This window comes from Pteropus alecto, unplaced genomic scaffold, assembly GCF_000325575.1.
Source record: "Pteropus alecto unplaced genomic scaffold, ASM32557v1 scaffold196, whole genome shotgun sequence".
NCBI classification, from domain to species: domain Eukaryota; kingdom Metazoa; phylum Chordata; class Mammalia; order Chiroptera; family Pteropodidae; genus Pteropus; species Pteropus alecto.
Window position 1 is genome coordinate 4,179,532 of NW_006439717.1, and position 23,384 is coordinate 4,202,915.

A 23,384-nucleotide genomic window follows, 5' to 3' on the forward strand; every position below is an offset into this window, starting at 1 on the left:
CTAATTTTACAAATTAGAAAACAGAAATGCAAATGAGGAAAGTGACCTTTCTTAAAATCACTACTAAGCTAGTCACTTAAGGAACTAAAAATGTTATCTTATATAATTACTTTTCTCTGGATTATTTTCTGTGTTGGTGCTCCTATATTTGCATTTCTGTTTGAGTGCTAGTGAAGCATGGATAAAGAAAGGATGCCATGTTCAGGAGGCCATGCAATTTAGTGGAAAGAATGCTGGACCAGAAATTGTCATCCCTATTATGCCTCTAGCATGCTGGTGCTTTTGGGTGAAACAAGATTGTTCCTTTTACTCATTGAAAAAGGAAGTAGTAATTGTTATCCTTGTCAAGTTTCCATGGCTTTGTGAGAACAAAATAGAATATGGGTTCAAAGGGGAAGAAATATTATTATACATTTTTGAAGGATGAATAGTTGACTAGTATCAGATATGCAGCTATATATGTATGTAATATATATAATATACAATTTATAGTTATGTATATTGTCCCTGCTTTGCTACAGATTTAGTATTTTTATGATCCATCTTTTCATCCTCTCATTTCTGTGATTCCTATGACTTAGTAAAGCTTTAGATATTCCTTTAGATACTACATTCCGATAACTTCTAAATTTATATTGCTAACCTTGACTCTCTCTTGAGATCTAATTCTGTAGTGCCAGCCCCCAACTAGACACTTTCACATGCATATCTCATAGCACCTCAGAATGACCATTTTTAAAACTGGAATTTAATCTAGGTACCATCATGCTCCTACTATATTTCCTTTCATTTGGTCTTTAAAGCTAGAAACTTTGGGTTTGATTGGATTCAGTTTTCTTTCTTTCTTTTGCCTTTTGCATGTGTTTTATCAGTGACCAAATTCTTTAGATTCTACTCTCTAAAATCTCTTGAATTCTACACCCTTCTGTTTATTCTGATGCTACTCAATAGAGTTCAGGTCCCCATCAAGTCTTCCTGGACTCAGGCATAATGAATTCTTGAAAACATACTTTTAAAGGGAATAATGGATTTATATCTTATTAGGGTAAGGTAATAGTTGATGGGAAATAGTGAGCTGTTGACAGAGAGCTGAAAATTATGATGCAGTCATGACTAAACTTCTTGTGGGTATTCTCTCTGTCACATTCAGGTAACTTAAAAATCTTCGCCTGTGTCCTGGACCCCTGGGTTGGGGATTCCAGGTAAAGAAACCATTCTGAGGCCATGGTAAGTCAGGCCAGGTTTTCTTCCTCCCATCAGCCTTCCACATTGCCTCTCGTTTCCACATTGCAACACAGATGGGAAGTTCATGCAAGCCCCAGTTTTGAAACATCTATGAAATAACTCGGTTAATCAGAATGGAAGGAAAAAAAATATTATTTTTCCTATCACTACAGCATGAGCTAGATGGGGCTTCTGCTGGCCATGTTTGTGCTGGAGGGTCCCTCTTTCTTGCAAGTCACCTTACCTCCGTAGCGGGAGCAAAATAAATAAGTAATGGGCTGAGAGGAAAGGTTGGACAAGGTGCGACATCTTGTCCTAAATTATGACTCTGCATGAGTGAATAAGCTTCAAGCCCAAGCTGGATAGAGACCCCATAGGATCCTACTTACCACACTAGTGGGGTAGAAGATGGTTCTGCTTTTAAGCATCTCAATGCAAATATCCATGCTGTTTTTCACTTGGCCCTTCTCTCATCAATTTGCCAGATGAGCAGTACAAGGACCAGTACCATTACTGGTCAAAGCCAAAAATGTCAATTTGATTTGGGAAAGGTAGCTTAGGGAAGTCAAAATATATTGTTTAAAATATGTGAAATCTAACAAAAAAATATTAGGATTATTTGTTTCTCCTAGTTTATGGGTATCTTGAGGGCTTCTCCATGTTTGTGTATTTCCAATTATGGACACAGACCAGGTGATTATATTTTTATTCTATAAATTTGTGGGGCTAGAATCGTAGGGAACTTTGGATTAATCCTATAATCTGTTTCATCAAAGTTGTGTCCCTCAGTGAGGTTTCTGCCATACCACTCCCAAGGGAGTGCTTGGAAATGTATGAGAGAACTTTGGGTTGTTACAATGACTGAAGATTCATTGGGATGGGGATCCAGAAGTGCTAAATGTTCTTCAATGCATGGAACAATCTTACACAAGGAAGGATTGTTCTCTCCTAATGCTAGTAGTTTCCCCATTGAGAACTATCTAGTTTCCCTACTCTAAAGCATAGAAAAAGAAAATGATTTGATTACAATGCAAACTGTTTCTGGTTTCTGTCAACCCTTTTCACACACTGTGAATGGGAGAGCCTTATGCTCAGTTAGCAGGTGGCTTGAATGATAGATATTTCCTATTCATTTCTGTACACTAAATCCATTTCTGTCCTCATCTATTTCCCCCATCTTCCGAGTCCTAAGATTGGAGTGCAAGACTCTACCAGGTGGGAGCGCAGGGCAAAAGTTTCTGCTCTCCCTGGCAAACTTCCCTTGTCTAGACTTTTTCTAAGCCTGGGGAGAGGCACACGAGAATTAAATTCTATCTGTTTCTTTCAACAAATATGATAAGACAATTTGATCTTAGTTTCATCCACTGCACAGAAGGCCGAGAGTGACTAATTTCAATGATCTTTAAAAAAATCTATTTAGAGCAAGCCTTCTGGCTGAAGACATCAGTGTGGGAGATGGCAGATAGATTTAAATCCAATTTTCTATCGTGAGGTATCAGAAAAGCTAAATGGCTCATACGTGGTCTTTTAGGTACTATTCTAGGAAGTACATCTTTTTGTTCATTGTTGACACTGACATGACCGTAGTATCCAGGCTATAGGAAATGCGTAAGGAGAAAACTTGGAATCACACTTCTTCAAACAGTGTTCTTTGATTTTTTGTCTCAAAAATGATATTTTGGAAAAAAATTTCTGAAACACAAGTTCAGTAATTCATGTAGTTTACCATCCTGTGTTATATGTAACATAAAGTTTCTTTGAAAGAATTTGCCAGGAGAGTCTGAAACTTGGTATTTATTTTATTACTTGATAATATTTTTTGAAAAATAATGCATGTAAAAGGTACTTTATAAAGCCAAATTCTAGACTATTTAGTGTATGTTTCTTTTTTAGATACTCCCAGAAGTATAAAAGCATCCACTGCTACAGCTGAACAGTTTCTTCAGAAACTGAGAAATAAACATGAATTTACTATTTTGGTGACCCTAAAACAAACCCACTTAAATTCCGGAGTTATTCTCTCCATTCACCACTTGGATCACAGGTAAGTAAGTGGAACTGCTGTTTTCATTATATTTGGTTAAATGAACACATTAAAAAAGAAGTAAACAAAACAAGTTATACAAGATTGGCTTAAAACAGCTAGAATAGTTTTGCTACATTCTGCAGAATCACAAACTGAAGTATTTACGATCTGCCTAAAAGCAGAACGTGCTGCTGCTTTTGATGTTGCTAAGAGAACACAGAAGCCACCATTTCTAAAACAAATTTATTAATTACTAAATTCCTCATGAGATATATTCCTCAATGTTAAAGTCAAACATACTTCTTAATTTGTGAAGATTTAGCCTCGAAAACATTGTATTCCATTCTTCAGGAAATCACCTGGGTTTAGAGTTTAGTAGCCTTATAATTTTAATTTCTAACCGATAACATATTTTTCAATGCAATTCTTAGATATTAGTGGTTAAAGCTATAATCTTAGCTGTAAATTGAATCAAAATGCTATTTAGCATCTCCCAGCTTCTTGTATGTGTAGAAGCATGATTGGAAGAGGTGGTGGGAGTAATGGGGAGGAGGAAGCAGTAATTTATTCATAACACTTGGCATATACAGAAGTCACCATTAGATAATACCTAACAGCTTAAAACAATTCCTTCCTGAAAGAATAACCATGGTTCTGACAATGAAAATTCTTTTATGTTCATATTTTAAATACCTGCACCACCACTATCTGTGGACCTTGGACAAGTCACATAACCTCCTTGTGCCTCATTTTTCTCATCTGGAAAATGGAAATAATAATAGTACCTACTTGGTGGGTTATTGTGAAGAATAAAGAATTTGTATACGTAAAGTGTTTTACGTATGTGAAGGTGTTAATGATCCTGCTCAGGTGTGGGCAGAAGCCTCTTGGGATCATATCAGAGATTAGGCTGTTTGGGACTTTGCATATCTTTACTAAATACTAAAGAGCAAACAGAAGTGAATATATGTGGAGAACAAAATATAGCAGGATGACAGAGAGAGCAAGGTTCCTAATCACACTTGATCTGGTTTATTATCTAGGCTTTAAGGCATCACTTAGCTAGTTAGGGACAGAGTGAGGACACAAGCCCATTTCTTCTGATTTTTGTGTCTCATGTTTTTATGAGTCCACTGTGATATCTCCTAACCTGCCATTACCCTGAAAGACCTTGTGTTATGGTTCATGTAGTTCTTTTTCCCATTACTGTTGCTGAAGTTACCTTTCTTCCCCTAGTCTCATTCTCATCCATCTCTTTAAGTCTCATCATTTCCTGAACACTAATTTATTTATTCTCTGCATTTGTTCACACGCAAAAAACAATTTTAAGGTGGTTTATAGAGATATCTATGGGGCAACAAGATAAAAATAAAATAAACTTTGCAAATCAGGGAATAGAAAAACAGAAATATAATTGGATGATTAAGACAATGTAACTATTCTTGGTTCTGAGACCAGAGACATATTTTTTCTATGGCCTTTTATGGGGAAATAGTATCTTTAGAGAAACAGGTTCAGAAAGCTTGATGTTGTAGATGGCATCGTTCCACATGCACTTTGGAAAAAGCAAATCTACAGTGATGCCAGTGACATGCATCTTGGTGCGAAGGTCTTTGAAACAGTATTGCCTTGGAGACCGTTGGTAGTGTGTTAGAAAGCCCTGTGTAAACAAGTATTCCTGCTCAAAATGTCTATTGTGCCTGCTGTATGAGACCTTGATAAAAGACCATGTCTTTCAAGAAATATTTCATGTAAATGGCTTTTCTCAATTTGGCTTTTGAGAATAATATTGAATTCAAGTTGGACTTCTCTAATACTCAAATTGTAGTTATTCTTTGTAGACAATTAAGTAAGAATTAAGTGTTGAGCATAAACAATTGAGTTAGCAGAAATGCTGACATTTTATTATAAAATTGAGGAGCCAAAGAAAGAAGTGCCTGAATGGAAAGTTCCCAACCCTGCCTGTGGGAGGCTAACATAGGCAATTCCCAAGAGCAGGGTTAACTTTCCTCAGGAAGTAGTTTGGGTTCTACTCTCATGTATTGTAGATGGATTCTATAGAATGTGGAAATTTTATTTTATTGTTATTTATTTCTATAGCATCAAATTTTTAATTTCTTCCTACATGTGGAAATTTTACTTGTGCTATAAAGTTCAAACATTACACATGATGGAGATGTGAAGTACAACATAGGGAATATAGTCGATAATATTATAATGAACATGTACAGTGCCAGGTGGCTACCAGATAAATTAGAGAATCACTTCATGAATTATATAAATGTCTAACCACTATGCTATACACCTGAAACTAATATAAAATAATTGAATGTCAGCTCTAATTGAAAAATTAAAATTAAAAAACATTATGTGTAATATTTATAATGAATTTTACAAATTAGGAAAGTCACAAAAAGGAAGTAAAATTGTCTGTAATTTTATCCCCTGGGGATAATTTCTACTAATATTTTCAGTTATAAATGTCTACTTAAAGTATATAGATATAATATTTTTTAAAAAAATTGATTCAGACTATATAATATTTTATAACTTTTAAAAATTCAGTGAAATATTTTGAGAACTTTTCCATGCCAAATAAATATTTGTTTAAATCTTTTAATGACCAAAGAATATGCCATCATTGGATACAAATTAAAACAAGAGTAATCAAATTCTCACATTTGTCATTAAAAAATATAAATGAAGTATCCAAAAAATGTCTAATTTTCATCAGTATAATTACCTGAAGTATCCACTAGGATAAACTAGTTTGCAAACTATGTGCTTGGATAAGTGAATGAATTTATGTGCTCCACAGGATGGTTAGCTATAAACCAGTTACATATTGAAAAATGCCTGTCAGAATGAATATTGATCTGTAATCTAACTGGATGTGATTAGGTGGAGATCCAGCTCTTCATAAGTTCTTTTCTAGTTCATGGAAGAGCTCTCCTGCATGCCAGAGGAAACTCATTTTTGAGACTGGGTGAGATGAGGTCGTGGTGCTTCATCTGAGCACATGTTCTTGCCTCCTTGGTAGCAGGAAGCATAAAAACAAGAACTTGAGTTACTCTTCCATGAATTAGGCCCTGTGAGTTAGACTACAGAGTGTCTGCTACAAACAAACATGAAATAAACATTAATATTATTACTAGAGATGATGTGCGATGGCTTCTCTACTCATGTCAGTCCCTGACTCATCTTATTTCCATTTGGGCTGATTGCAGTGATCATCTGGCTAACTTGCAGCCTGCTCTGGAGCAGAATTAAGTAGGGAGAAGATAGTAAGAAACAGAGATGGGGGGAATGTCAGCTCCAGCACTGGCAGATATGGGGAAAAGTGATATCATTCAGTAGGAGTATAAATGCCAGGCACCTGGCCAGTCTGCTCATCTTCTGTGTGTCACCCCCTTCCTTTCTCTCTGCTGCCCAAATCCTGTTCATACTTCAGAAGTCCACTCATGTCTCCATGAAGCTTTTACTGACCTTTCTAGCTTACGTGAATTTCTTCCTCACTTAGCCTCCAATGTGGTTTTAAATTTGTGCCACTTCTTTTGGCATTCTCACATACATCTTATATTGTTACTTAATGTTTCACATATGTACATATGTATTAAATGTATATGAGACATTACAATATCATGTACTGCTTTCAATCATAATTATAACAAATATTTATTGAGGATTTTTAAACTTTAGATTGTAATAAAAAATTGGTAATACATTTCAGGGTTCAAAATTTAAAAGACACAACAAAGTATAAAGTCTAACTTCATCCCTGTTCCTGGCTACCTAGTTTCTATCCCTGTATTATCATTACAGACATTTTAAAAATAATAAAAGCATGAAGAAGAAAATGCAGCTCAGCCAATCAGTGGTGTGCCGGAGCGAGCTCATACTGCCTTATGAGTTGAAACTTTGTGAGCAGGTCAACATCACTGTTAGCTTGATGTAGGTCATGGTGTGATGATTTATGCCTAGGAAATCAGGAAATGCTACAAAGTCAGAGGTTGGGGTTTTTTTTTTGGGGGGGGGGGGGGGGGGGGGGTCTATTTTTATTGATAATTTTTTTGATGAATATTTACTTTTTTATATTTCTTTTCTATTTTTCTTATACAAATGCATAAATGAACCAATATCTTAGAATTATTTCTCTAAGGAACAGAGCCGATTATTAAACATTTACCAGCACTACTGCCTATAGTCCTGGCATCTAGAGATAACCACTGTAACACTCTGGGATGCAGCTTTCTAATCCTTTCTTTTCCAGATGTACCTGAGTGTGTAAAATTTTACATTGTTGACAACAATTTTTTATTAGATTTTAAGTTTTTTGTTTTGTTTTTGTTTTTGCTGTTAGGATTGTAGCATTAAACTTATAAACTCCATTTTATTTACCATGCTGTCATACACAATTAGATGCTAAAGAATATTTGATGGGTAAAGAAATGAGTGAAAGATCAAGAGAAAGATCATCATGAGTGCACTAGGACTCATAAATGACCTCACAGTTTTCACCAGGCTAGGACAAAGTTTCTGGAGAATGCTCATATTGCTATATTGATACAGGGTGCCTAATCCACCCTGAAATGTCATTAGCTCTAGCATGAGGATTTTACTAACTGGCAGCCACTGCCTCGAAACAGCTATAAGTCAAGTTCTTAGAGAATAACAACACCTGTAATGAGTTATTATAGCAACATCTCAGTCTCTGTGTTAAAGCTGGAAACCTAATCACACAACTTTGTTGATTTGGACATATGAAACTAAAGGACACGCTCTGGATTCTAGGGTATCTGAAGGGAGCTAAGAGCAAGACAAAAAGTAGGAAAGGCATACATCACAGCATCTTGGAATTGGAAGGGGCTTAAGTCAAACCTTGGCAATGAAACACAGCTTCAAAGTGTTTCATATGTTAATGCTGACTGCATTCCCTATGCCATACTCCCCATTCCCGTGACCATCTATCAGCAATGTTCCAGTGTCCTATGAAGCAAAGTCTCCTTTGGCCTCCCAACCTGAGATGCTGGTTTCTTTTCAAATGGTATTTTTTGAGTAGGTTATAATATTAAAAATTAGACCACAAACTTCATGTGAGCACAATGTGAAAGGCTTGTAGGAGCTTCAGCCATTTCTGTGTATATTTAGCCAACACAGTATTACCTAAAAACAGCAGACAATAATATTATGGCACTTTATGTCTGAAAGAATTAAGACATTCAGGCAATCAAAGAGAGCATTATAGTTTTTCTGCCTATTGTGTTTTGAAAAGGAAAAATAAAGAATAAAGAAATAATTATAAGATATTGATTCACTTATCCATTTATACAGGAAATGTAGAAGAGAAATATGAAAACAGTAAAGGCTCATTGAAAAGTAGATTCATTAGTAAAAATAAAGGAGAAAATTCCCCCAAATTTCAAATGGACTCTGTTCTCTTTCATGTTTCAAAAAAATTGCTGTTCTTCAGGATAAATAAAATTCTTTTGTTATCCTTTGGTGTAGATCTGGAACAGTCACCTGGATTATGTTCTGCAGTTTATAATACTTGTCTTTTATTTAAGATAGTTTTGGGCTTTAGATATACAAATTAGTTCTCATGGGGTTATTATTAGGAATTTTCCTGATAGCCAAACATTAAATATGCTTCCAACTTTGAATGCTTTGCAGATAGCATACATGGAAATAATTTGTGGCAATAGCTCTTCAAATAAATACAAAACTGTCTTGGACTTTGCTATTATCTCTATATTAATAAACTTGAGGTGAGATAAATTATATTTTTTCTACTCATTTAGTATTAATTATTATATATTCTGAATGAGTAAGACCATATTTATATGAGGCTGATAAAATGTGTCTTCAAATTTGTGAATGCTTGTCATGTATAAAGCCATTTCTCTTTTTTGACATTACTAAGTTAAAAATTAAACTTGCTGGCAATATTTGCTTGGCTTAATGGCTCTGAACTAAAAGATTACTTAATTATGGATAAAATTAACAGATGACATAACAGCTATTACATTCTTTACTTTTTGGTTGCATTTAATAAATAACATTAAAGATAATTGGATTTATGAATTAAAATTTTAGACCCCAAGTTCTATATAATTAAAAAACTTTACTTATATTTTATTCCCCTAAAGTATGTTTATATATCAGTTATCTATAACAAAATTATACCTTTAATGTATACTTTAATGCCTTCCTTATTATTAGGAAAGTTGCAATATATATTCTAGTATAGTTAAGTATATATTTATCTGATTACCAAGCAGACATGGTGAGTTGCTCATCAAAGAAACTGAATTAAAGTTAATACTCAGCAAACAAATGTGATTTCTCGTATTCTTTTTAAACAATTTTATTTTATTATTAGTTTCAAGCATACAGTACATTGGTTAAACATTTATATAGTTTATTAATAATTTCTCTGATTGCTCTTTCTCTCCTCTGGCTCTATACCTAGCCATTGTGTTAATGCTGACTGCATTTTCTATGCCATACTCCCCATCCCCGTGACCATCTGTCAGCTACTAATTTATACTTCTTTAACCTTTTACCCCTTTCTCTTCTATATTTGTAAGTCTGTTTTTTGATTAGTTTGTTCTTTTTGTTCTTTAGATTCCGCATATAAGAGAAATCTTACGGTATTTATCTTTCTCTGTCTGACCTATTTCACTCAGTATAATAACATTTAGGTCCATCCATATCATTGTGAATGGTAGGATTTCTTCTTTTTAATGACTAAGTAATATTCCATTGTATATATGAACCATAACTTCTTTATCCAATCATCCAATGATGGGCATTTAGGTTGCTTCCATATCTTGGCTATTGTAAATTGTGCTGCCATGAACATAGGGATGCATACATCTTTACAAATTATTGTTTTGGTTTTCTTAAGATAAATACCCAGAAGTGCAATTGTTGAGACAAAAGGTATATGCATATGCATTTTTAATTTTTTGAGAAACCTCCAGAGTGTTTTCCATAGTGGCTGCACCAATTTGCAATCCCATCAACAGTGTGAAAAGGTTCCCTTTTCTCCAAATCCTCACCGACACTTGTTCTTTGATTTTTTGATGATAACCATTCTGACAGGTGTGGGGTGATATCTCATTGTGGTTTTAATTTACATTTCTCTGGCGATTAGTGACCTTGAGCATCTTTCATATGTCTATTGGCCATCTGTATTTCCTCTTGGGAGAAATATCTGTTCAGGTCTTCTGCCCATTTTCTAATTGAATTATTTTTTGGTTGTTGAGTTGTATGAGTTCTTATCAGATATATATCATAAGCAAATATCATCTCCCATTCAGTCAGTTGTCTTTTGTTTTGTTGATGGTTTCCTTCGCTGTGCAAAAACTTTTTAGTTTGACGTAGTCCCATGTGTTTATTTTTTCTTTTGTTTCCCTTGCCTGAGGAGATATGTCTGAAAATAAATTACTAGTAGCAATATCAGATTGATTACTACTTATGTTTTCTTCTAGAAGTTTTATGGTTTTGGGTCATGCTTTTAATTCTTTAATTCATTTTGAGTCTATTCTTGTAAACAGTGTAAGAAGGTGGTCCAGTTTCTTTTTTCGCATGTTATCTGTCCAATTTTCCCAACACCATTTATCGAAGAGACTGTCTTTACCCCATTGTATATTCTTGCCTCCTTTGTCATATATTAAGTGAGCGTATAGGTGTGGATTTATTTTGGGGCTCTCTATTCTTATATGTACAAAATTTGTATATAGGTGAAGTGATGAGAAAAAGTTCAGTTTTAATATATAGAGAGTATTTCATGGAACACAGATCTCCTTTTCATGCTGAAGAAGTGAGGCATTCTTTTCCTTCTTGTCAGCATTCCACCCTTGCTGCAGCAGCAACCATGGACTAACTTACCCATATCTACTCCCATCATACATTTTGGGTATTTAATTCCTTAGCCAATGATGCAGAGGACCAGGGATATTTCTAGGTCTGCATCCTGTTTTGACAATGTCCAGTTGTCAGGCCCCAAATATCTTAGGCCACAGTAAGACCCTTCAGCCACATCCATCTTGTACCTCTTTTATATCTACTTTCTTCACTCCAGATGGCAGACTACAGGTACCCTGGCTGTTGTGTTGGCAGTTGTTATTGAGGCTCAAGCTCAACCTGGTGTGTTCCTGCTTGGATATTTTCATGTTTCTCATTTCTGTGTTGCCCGGTTATTTCTTTATATGTGATAGTAAAGGTTAATTGTCCTTTAGAAATAATTAGCCCATGTAGCTACTAATGATCAGTTTGGTACTTTTTTAAAAGTTTTTTTCCTTAGGGTTAAAAAATATTTTTAACGATTAAAAAAATTTTTTTAAATAGTATTTCTTCACGGGGAAATGGAAAGTTTGAGAATGTTCTTTTTTTTTCTTTGATAAGCGCCTGTGACTATTTCCCCTTTCACCATTTTTGAAGATGTTGATATTTCTAAATTTTAGGATATAGTAGCTTTCCCTAATTGCCTTTAAGTCATAAGCTTTTCAGCACTTAGTGATTTACTAACCAATCCCATATTTCATATTGAAGCTCTATATGAATGAAGGTTTTATTTTTAGTCATTAGCCTATAATTCCTTTTTTATTTTTAATAAAGGAAACCCAAATCTATCAACTATGTATCATTTCCTATGCAATATAAGTGCTTTTGGCAGGGATATTTTGTTGTTGTTTTTCTTACACTCATAAATGAAGCCTTGTAATTAAATGAAACACTGTTAGAGATTCTACTTTCCTGAGAACATCATTTTTTTCCTTAAGAGTATTTTTATATTCTGAAAGTTAGGGGGCAGGAAGTAATTTTCTAAACATAAATACAGGTTCTCTTAGCAGATAGTATAATGTGCTCCCTAATAAAAAGAGCCTACACTTTTTTGACTTTTTAAAAACTCTGAGGTTTCTATCTTTATAAAAAACTTTAAGAGAAGGTAATGTTTTGGCAAAGAAACAAATTAATTAATGTTTTTATTATTTGTAAATATGGTGACTGTAGAATTCATTTGACAGTTCTTTTCATAAGAAAAGTTATTTTTTATGCCTTTATTCATTTATTCAGAAAACATTTCAGGTCCTTCAGACATAGTGCAAAGGTGAATTCTGGGCATTCAGAATTGCAAAGCACAGTCCCTGATGCAAGAAAACAGTTGTACTATAGCTATGTCAAATATGCTATGATTCTGGTCCTTCACCATGCTTGTATAGTCATAGCACTGATAAATCAATCAATGTATATGACTGGTTGTTTACATACTGTATGCCTACTCTTGGATTGGGTACCTCTGCCTGGTGCATTGGATATAAAGCAAGGGCTTGTAGCTAAAATAGGTTGAGTTGTAGGACAATGAACTGTCCTATGATAGATGATTAGATAAAGAAGCTGTCGTACATATATACAATGGAATATTACTCAGCCATAAGAAGAGATGAAATACTGCCATTTGAGACAACAGGGATGGACCTCGATATTATCATGCTAAGCAAAATAAGCTAGAGAGAAACAGTTGAAAACCACATGATATCACTTATATGTGGGTATAAATCTAAAAGCAACAAATGAACAGGACATTTGTAGTAGTTACCAGAGGATAGGGTAGGAGGGGGGAGAAGGGAGGTAAATGGGGTAAAAGAGGTCAAATATGTGGTGACCTTAAAGAATTTGAAAAAAAGTAAAATTAAAAAAAACATAAAATAATAGATAAAAACTAAAAACATATAAAGTAGGTTGAGTTGGGTTCAATTCAGACTTTATCAGTTCCTTGTATGATAACTCTGAGAAAGTCTTTTTCCCTCTTGAACCCCAGTTTCTCAAAGAAGACTATTGATACCCAATTTTGGGTGTTGTTTTGAGGTCGATGCCACATTAAGTTCTCTGTCTCCTCTCCCCCTTATGTGTGTATTTTTGATAGGTAATACATATTCCTGTACAATATTAGAAAAATATGGGAATATAAAAGAGAAAACAAAAATCATAATTCCTTTACCAGAATAATCACTGTTAACATGTTATTTCTTTCTAATCTTCTCAGGTTGCATAAAATTGGAGATAACGAGATTATTCTTATAGATAAAATATATTACATTTATTTTATAATACCATTAAAATATATTCCTAAAATGTTCATTGGATTCATCATATTTATCATATTGATATTCTGTAATATATTTTATTAACTTTCTATTTTTATAAATTCAGATTATTTCTTGTTTCAGAATTATAATTAATGTGGCAAGCATTGTGTCCAGCATGTAGTACGTGCTTAATCTCTGATAGTTTCTTTAGGACAAATTCCAAGAAATGCAATTTGTTGGGTAACTGCTTATAATTTTTTTTTTTTTTTTGGTATTTTTAAACTTAAAAAAAAAATACACAGTGCCCAATTAGTCTCAAGAAAACATATCAGTGTAAAGTTTCACAAACTAAATATGAAAATGTCCATTTAATGTACCCTTGCTAAAACTGAGCATTATATCGTTAATTTTTTTTTTCCATTTCGAGTTGGGAAATAGTATGCTGCATTTCTTTGATTACTAGTGTGACTGAACTTTTAAAAATAACTTTACTGCTCGTACACATTCTTTTAGTCTCAAGAAAACATATCAGTGTAAAGTTTCACAAACTAAATATGAAAATGTCCATTTAATGTACCCTTGCTAAAACTGAGCATTATATCGTTAATTTTTTTTTTCCATTTCGAGTTGGGAAATAGTATGCTGCATTTCTTTGATTACTAGTGTGACTGAACTTTTAAAAATAACTTTACTGCTCGTACACATTCTTTTTCTAGACATTATTTTTCTTTTAGTATTATTTTCTTAATAATTTATGAGATCTGTATGTAATTATGGCTAATAACCTCTTATGTGTCATCATTTTAACCTTTGCATAATTAATTTTTTATGTTTTGTTTGCTGCCCATTAATTTTATGTTTTATATTTTTTTATCCTTGAGCTAAAATAATATCATTTATCCTCATTTAGTCCTCATAACATTATCCCATTATCTCATTCAGTCCTCACAATAATCCTATGATGTAGCAACTTTTAGTATCCCCACTTCACAGATGAGATAACTTAGGCACAGAGGTTAAATAACTTGACTAAGTTCTCGTAGTGAGTAAGTGACAGAGCCAGGCTTTTCACCCAAACATTAGCTACAGAGTTCTGTTCTTAATTCTTTGTGTGTCTGTTATCTATTTCAATTAATTTCTTCCTTGAAGATTGTTTAAAAATAGATTGTTCTACCCTAAGATCAGGTAGTCTTCCTTTTATAAATATAATTTTATGGTTTTCTTTTTATCTAACTCTTTTTTTAAATTAAAATTACTGAGATGACATTGATTAATAAAATTATATAGCTTTCAAGTGTACAATTCAATGATATGTCATATGTATATTGCATTGTGTATTCATCTAAAGTTAAATTTCCTTCTGACATCATATATTTGACCCCCTTTGCCTTTATCTACCTTCTTCTCCCTCTGCTCTCTGGTAACCACTCAGCTGTTGTCCGTGTCCATGAGTCTCTGCTTGTCATGTTTGTTGCTTTCAGTTTTATATTTCACATGTAAGTGAAATCATATGGTTCTCAAATTCTGTCTTATTTCCCTTAGCATGATAATCTCAAGATCTACGTTGTCGCAAATGGCAGTATTTCATCTTTTCTTATGGCTGAGTAATATTCATTGTATATATGTACCACATTTTCTTTATTCAATCATCGAAGGTCACTTCAGTTGTTTCCATGTCTTGGCCACCATAAATAATGCTGCTATAAACATCAAGGTGCATATATCTTCACAGATAAGGGTTTTCAAAATTTCTGGATAAATACCCAGAAGAGATATTGCTAGGTCATATGGTAATTCTATTCTTCATTTTTTGAGAAGTCTCCACATTGTTTTCCATAGTGGATGTACCAATGGACATTCCTACCAGTAGTGTATGAGGGTTCCTTTTTCCCCTCAACCTCTCCAACACTTGTTATTATTTGTCCTGTTGATGATAGCCATTCTAACAAGGGTGAGGTGGTATCTCATTGGGATTTTGACTTGCATTTCCCTAATAGCTAGTGAAGTTGAGCATCTTTTCGTATGTCCGTTAGCCATTTGTATATCTTCTTGGGAGAAGTGTCTGTTCAGATCCTCTGCTCATTTTTTAATTGGCTTGTTTTTTTTTCTTGTTGAGTTTTATGAGTTCTTTGTATATTTTGGATATCAGCCCCTTATCAGAGGTATCGCTTGCAAATATCTTCTCCCATTCAGTTGGTTGCCATTTTTTCTTGTTGATGGTTTCTTTTGCTGTGCAGAAACTTTTTGATTTTAGATAGTCCCATTCACTTATTTTTGCTTTTATTTCCCTTGCCTTTGAGGTCAAATTTATAAAGTTCTCTCTAAATTCAAGGTCCATGAGTTTAGTACCTATATTTTCTTCTGTGCAATTTATTGTTTCAGATCTCATATTCAGGTCTTTGATCCATTTTGAGTTAATTGATCTAAAATTTATTTTAGTGTAAGGAAAATCTCTTTATTGTAAATGGAATCTTATATTTATGTTAAAATTATTTCTGGGCTCTCTCTTCTGTTTCACCAGTCTGTTTATTTTTGTACCAGTAATATACTTACATAAACAGCTTTTTTTCATATTATAAATACTACTTTTTAGTGTACACATTTTAAAAGAGCAAATCCAAAATTCACTGCTCAAATATAATATATTGATGTATTCACAGGCAGTATTCAAAATGTATAGTAACCTGCATGATGTGGGCACTAAACTGTCATAGCAATAAAGTGCTGAATTAGACTGGACCCTGACTATAATCAACCAGTATAGCTATTTCTCTTTGCACTGGGTATATGTACTTCTAAATTTTATGATATTGGTTGTAGATATAGATATACCTATCTAATTTGGTGTGTGTGTAATTTTCTACATGCTATAAATATATATATCAAATATATATTTCAGGAAAAATTTTAATACATTGTAATCTCATTTTCAGTTTAAAGTACCTACTTATCCACTTTCTTCAATAGTGATTTAAAAATTTTGCCAATTTAATAAGTGAAAAGTAACACTTTGTTGGTGAGATTGAATACTTTCTCAGATATTAGCCATTCATGTGTCGTTTTTTTCTAAGTAGCCTATTTAGATACATAGTCCATTTTTATACATTTTCTTACTATTTTAAATGAGCTCCATTTAATAATAATATTAATTTCATATTATCTATAATTTTCATTTTTATTAAAATTGTTATAACGATTAGAAAATTCAAGAAAAAGAAGAAAATTTAAAATATCCTGTATGGGAAATGCATGATTAGTATACAAAATAAAACAAAATTTAGCATGATTTTAGGCAATCTTTGGGAATTAAAAAATTTATCTGTCTTTAATGCTATCAAACATTCTTCTTTGGGTGTTGAAGAGTTTTTGTGAGTATACTCGAAGTGGAGAAGAGGTTATTTCAACACAATATTTGACTCTACAAAGATTACTTCATGAACAGGCATTAATACACATACTGTTGATAAGTTTACTACTGATCCTTTAATCAGGAATCTAAAAAGTAGGCAACAGTACACCTGTATTTCACCTTCTATCTTAATCCACTCCACTAATATTCAATGAATGATCTATTTTAATGTCCTTTTGTCCTGCCTATTAAGAAAAATAAATTGACGTCTTGAATTTAGGTCTTGATACACTTATCTAGTGTAATATCCAACAGCTGAAGCTGGTCTCAGTGCCATTTACCTAACAACTCATTCTTTTCTCACAGATTTGTAATGCCAAATGTAATACCAAATGTTTCAGTGCCAATACCAAATACCAAATGTAATGTCAAGTTTCTATCAATGCTGAGGTCTGTGTCTGGGCCCTGTAGTCTGTTCCACTGATCTATTTGTGAGTTCTGCAGCAATACCATGCTATACCAATTACTGTGGTTTTATAAAACCTGCTATCTATAGTTCTTGCTATCTATAGTTCAGGTCTCTGTTCTTCCTGTTCGGAATTCTTTGGTATGTTTGAAACTTCATTCTTTGGTATAAGCTTTAGATTCAGTTTTGTAAGTTCTATGGAAAAAAATCCCATTAGGATTCATTTTGGAGTTTTATCACATTTATAGATTGATATATTTTGAATTAATATTTTTATATGTATTTTTTAATCCAGGGTTATGATTTATCTCTCCATTTTCTTTCATGTCTTTTTTGTCTTCTGTATAATTATCTCCATAAAAGGCATACACATATTTTGTTTGATTTATTCCTAGAAACCTTATAGGTTGTGCTGTTGCTTGTTACTCAGGTGGAACCTTCATTTTCTATTATATTTTCTAATTTGTAAAGGACTTTTAAGGTTTTGTTTTGCATTAAAGGTAACATCTTCTATACTATTTAAATTGCTTTCTCTTCTGTCTTTTGGAGAAAGTTGGACTCTTTGGAAACAACTCATCATAGTGATAAAAATTTGTAAGTGCCATCAAAGTTTATTTTTCTTTTCTTAATCTGCCATATATTGATATGCACTGACATTTCAGTGATCTTTTCCAAGATGAATGTCGAGGGATTATTGTAATATATTTTAATTCTTTGGTATTAAAACTCTTCTCCTTTTAGTCTACTAATGTCAATGTGAAACTCCCAAATGCTCTTTAGGCCTTTGATCAATCACTTAAAACCATTTTACAAAAGACTCATTTCAAAATTATCATGATCTTTCTGCAGTTTATTATCAAATGACAGGAAGTAGAATTCAGCTTATTTGTGAATTTTCTTGTTATTTTCTTTATTTATGGTGAAGCGTGAAGCATGTACCTTTTTAAAAAGTCTATGCGAAATATTGTTTTGACTCCTAATTGACAATGGGGTTTATGTTATCTCTGTTTACGAAATTTTATTTCCCTTGCTTTTGTATATACTTGAAATCCATTGATCTTGGAGTGGAATCTTATATTTTTTTGGTTGAAATGAAGTATTGATGTATTTCATAATAGCTGGATAAAAGTCATTCATATTTTGCCTCTTCTTTTCAGTGATTTTATCTGTTGAGTATTTTGAAAGGAGATGATCAACATGCTGTCATCTTTCCTTTGTATTTTAACCTTTGGTTATTTAAAACTCTAGGTGTTGTAAAAAAAATGTTTGATTATTCTTGAGGATACTGAATGCTTTCCACAGAATACATGAATTACTAAATATTTCATCTTAAATCTATCTAATTTATCCAGTAAAAATGCTCTGAACAACACCAAAAAGCAAGTAAGATATGTATTTTTGTGAACTACAAGAAAGCAATTTGCTTTTAAAAATGTCTTAAATTTTAAACTATACTTGGAAGCATTGAACATTATATTTAAATACTTTTTGCTAATATGACATCTGAAAAATGGTTATCATTTCTAAAATTTGCTGTTCTTTGAATATTAGTGAATTTTTACATTTTTCATATATTTGTTAGTAAGTTTCTGGTGTTTCTAATTTGATGGTTTGTAAATATTCTTTCCCATTTTATGTGGGAGACTCTTCCCATTTTTCTTGCTTATTTGTAAGAATTCTTTATAGCTTAATGATGTCAACTCACTGTCAGTCATATATTGTGAGAGTTTTCCCAAGTTAATGTTTGCTTTTAATTTAAAAAAAAATTGAAATAGTTTCAAACCTACATAAAAATTACAAGAACAGTACAAAGAACTCTCATATCTCCTCTTACCAGATTCCTTATTGGTAGTAGTATTATCTCATTTGCTCTGTCTCTTATTCTATATGCCTTTTACTGACAATATGCTCCATCATCTTTAAATACTTTAGTGTACATTATCTCAAAACAAGGATATTCTCCTAGATAGCCAATATACAATTTCCAGTCAAGAAAGCAACGTCGACATCACACTATCTTCCAATCTTCAGACTCATTCAAATTACACCAACTATCTTTTTCCTTCTTGGTCTAGGATTCTATCCAAGAATATATGTTACATTTGGTTGTCATATCTCAGAATCTCCTTTAATCTGGAACGGTTCCAGTCTCTGTTGGTATCCATGGTCTCAGAAGTATAGGCATTTCCTTCTGTAGGTTTATCCTTAACCTGGATCCATCTGATGTTTCCTCATCACTCATGCCAAGCATTCTTGTTAGGAATAACATGGAAATGATGACATTTATATTATATCACATCTGGAGGTACACTGTGTCAATCTGTTTTACCACTGGTCATGTTAACCTTGATTACCTGGTCAAGTTGGTGATCTTCCAGATTCTCCACTATTTTTCACCTTCAATTTAGATTAGTATTTTATGGGGAGATATTCCAATTTTATTCCAGTATTTTCTTCCTCATCAGACCTTCACCCACTTTGTTAACACCCGTTGTCTGTGCCCAGCTGTCAAAGATACTGTTGCTTCTTAAGTATATAAAAATGATAAAATTGAGAATTAAAACATTCTAACTCTTACATTTATTTTCTAGTATTATCAAAAACTTGAGCAATATATATCATGTAAAATATATTTCAAAAAATAGTAACTCAAACTTTTTTTATGTATCTCACTTTAAGTGCATATCAGCATTCATTATGTAAGGCATCTTTAAGTTAATTACTTTATTTTTCTTGAATGAAAGTTATACATTTATACTGAAGGGAATTCAGAGAAAATAATGTCTTATTTCTATAAAGTGATTTGCCTAGCTTTTCTACTTTTCTCTGGCTAACTTTAAATACAGTATTGTATTTATTAAACGAAAATACTTTTTAAAAACAAGATTAGAGTGTATATAAGATATATTAGAGGGACATTTGCCAAGATAATTTTATATTAATCCTGCTATGACTGTCCTCTTATGGTTTTCCAAGATTTTTATTTCGTCTATTTATTGGATTTTCACTTTTTACATTTCTAATAGGTAAAAAATGCATGTTTTCTTCATGCAAAAAATCTGATTGTTTTCCATCAGCCAGTAATTGAAATAAATATATAACAAAATGTTTCCAGCCTCCAGTTTGTCAAAATTCAAGATCTGTTACAAGAGTTTTGTTCAATCACATTTCAAATAGTGCTTATTTTTAAGCTCTCCATTTCTAACTGGATTCAATAATGTAGACTAATATAAACTAATAAATATGAAAACAGTATAAAATGTCTGGTGATGTAAAATAAAATCTGACAGAAATATAAGAATTCTAGACATGACAAAGGAAGGCCTACATTTATTACAAATCATTATTTTGAGGAGTGTTATTCAGGAAAATGATAAAAATAAGGAAATAGGAAGCTGTTTGAGGGTCTAGACTTTGTTGTTTTTCCCCAGTATTCACTGTGTCTAGTACAGTGCTTGCCGTCTAGATGGCTGATAGATATTTGCTGAATGACTGAATGATATCAGGTCTTGTTGTGGCTGACTGATTTCTTATGTCCACTGAAATGTTTTCTCTGCCATATATAGCACAAACACACTTTATTAGGTCCCTACCTTGTGTCAGGCACACCTCTAAACACTTTACATAGGTTAATCTCATTAAGTGCTCATCAGAATCTTGGAGGTAAGTACCATTATTATCCCTATTTTGCAGATAAGGAAATGGGGCCTGAGAGCTTAAGTTTCATGTCTAAGGTTACAATAAGTTACAGAATCAATATTTGAACCAGGCTGTATAGCAGAGCCCATTTTCCTAACCACTATCTTGACAACTTTTCTATTTGCTTGTTTTATTTTGTATGTATGTATGTATGTATGTATGTATGTATGTATGTATGTATGTATGATTTTAATTGAGGTATAATTGCCATATAACATTATATTAGTTTTAGGTATGCAACATAATGATTTGATATACATTGTGATATGATCACAAGAAATCACCATACATAGTTATAATTTTTTCTTTTTTTTTTCTTGTGATGAGGACTTTTAAAATCTATTCCCTTAATGACTTTCAAGTATGCAATACAGTATTATTAACAAGAGTCACTATGCTGTATATTACATCCTCATGACATTTATTTTATATTTGGAAGTTTTTGCTTTTTGATTCCCTTCACGGATTTGCCTCCCCTAAACCTCTCTCCTGGCAACCACCAATCTGTTCTATCTATGAACTTGATGTTTTTGTTGTTTGTTTTGTCTTTTAGATTCCACGTATATAAGTTAGACCATATGGTGTTTATCTTTCTTACCTAACTTATTTCACATAGCATAATGCCCTCAAGGTCCATCCATGTTGTCACAAATGGCAAGATTTCATTATTTTTTTATGGCTAAATAGTATTCCATGGTATGTCTGTATCACATCTTTTTTATCCATTCATCCATCAGTGGACACTCAGATTGTTTCTATATCTTGGATATTGAAAACAATCCTGTGGTGAATGAACATGGAGGCACACGTATCTTTTCGAATTAGTGCTTTTGTTTTCTATGCGTAAATATCCAGAAGTGGAATTGCTGGATCATGCAGTGACTCTATTTTTAATTTTTTTGAGGAACTGCCATACTGTTTTCCATAATGGCTGTTTCACTTTCCATTTCCATCAACAGTACTGTCTGCTTGTTTCAGAGAGCACATGGTCTTGCTTCTTTCTTCAAAACCTAAGGACTCTAGTGACAGGGTTAGCATTGTTGTTTTCTATTGGATTTGAAGACAACAATCATATTTTTCCTCTATTGGGCTTTTTTGTTATACTAAAAATTTTTATCCAGATCTTTTCTTCTTTACAATTTACTTTATTTCAACAGTATCATCATGGCATATTGATTGATGTGGTATAAGTAAAGCCATTGTGGTCTGCATGATTGGGAAAATATTTTGTCTTTTCATTTTTCCTAATTGCCTTTCCATAAAAAGTTTATGCTAATACTTGAAAGTAGATTCCTACCTTTTTGACATTTCCGTAACAGCTAGATTTTGAGACTAGGTTGTTTCTATTTCCTCTCGTTAGGGGTGTTGGGTACCATTTCAGTTGTGAACTTGAGGAAATAGGCTCACTAAGAGCAAAATGTCACCTCAGTGGGTAACCGAGGAATCCTGTTGCCTTCTTCTTTGGCTCTTATTTATTCTGAACAATAAAGAAGACATGATGACCCATGAAGCATATCAGAGAACAGATGTTACAGTGTTGACAGCTTACTCTCCCCTGTGACTAATTCCTTTCAAACACAGCCTGCCTAGAACTTCTAGCTGTCTTACATGCATCAACGCTTTTGCTTTATTGTCTGCCCATAGTTTCAGAATGTGTTACATATAAAGCTGTTGAATCTTCCTACATAGGCCAATTTTTATCGGTCTAAAGAATTACTATTGATTTTGAAGACTTTAGGATATAGCAAATTGTTAACTCAAGAAGAATATTTGAAACCAGATAAAATATTGCATGGAATCATAGGGCATCAAGGATTTTTGAGAGTTCCTTAGTTGATCAAGATGAATATATTTCTAAAAGTTTCTTGAACCATTTCGTAGATGAAGGTGAGATGAAAGTTATCATCTAGAGAATATAATTTTCTTCCAAAAGTATTTTTTTTCTTTGAAATATTGCAATTGCATGCACACCTTAATACACTTGTAAAACCACCTAAGTATCTGGAAATTGAAGAGAACATAGTATATTCTCTTGGGAATACACACCGCCCACACACACACACACACACACACACACACACATCAATTTACCCCAAAACATAACAATATTTATGTATAGGGAAAAGTCACTCCTTATCTGCAGAAAAGTATAATAACGTATACAGTAGAGAAAGAAATTTCATAGTTATATAGATCTTTCAAAATAACTCTTGGATAGGAATTTCATCTTTCAATTCAAATGAAGTGATACCTCAGTTAATAAGTCCCTTGGGATCAAGTGTATTTTTATTATTGGCCTGTATCACACACACACACCTCCTTAAAGTATTTTACAACAGAATAGCTTGTGCTTATATTTAAATGATCAAATTATTCAAATTTTTCTCTTTAATATGTTAACATGAGTTATATAAAAAAGTATGACCATTTTTGAAATTAGAAGGATGTTTTAAATCATAAAGTGATAATAGATTGGAAAAGTTTTGGGAAGAAGGAAAAGTGAACTCTCATCAGCTTACCACACTT

The 23,384-nt window shown here is 32.9% G+C and overlaps 1 protein-coding gene across 4 annotated transcripts in view; it reads left to right on the forward strand.

Moving 5' to 3' along the window:
• The window catches only part of NELL2 (neural EGFL like 2), a 300,528-nt gene that overhangs the window by 39,271 nt on the left and 237,873 nt on the right, over positions 1 to 23,384 (forward strand). For all 4 annotated transcript variants that reach the window (XM_006916875.1, XM_006916874.1, XM_015593155.1 and 1 more), the window contains one exon: positions 3,118 to 3,268. In XM_006916875.1, coding sequence (XP_006916937.1) covers positions 3,118 to 3,268 — 151 coding nt within the window. The remainder of the gene's footprint in view (positions 1 to 3,117; positions 3,269 to 23,384) is intronic.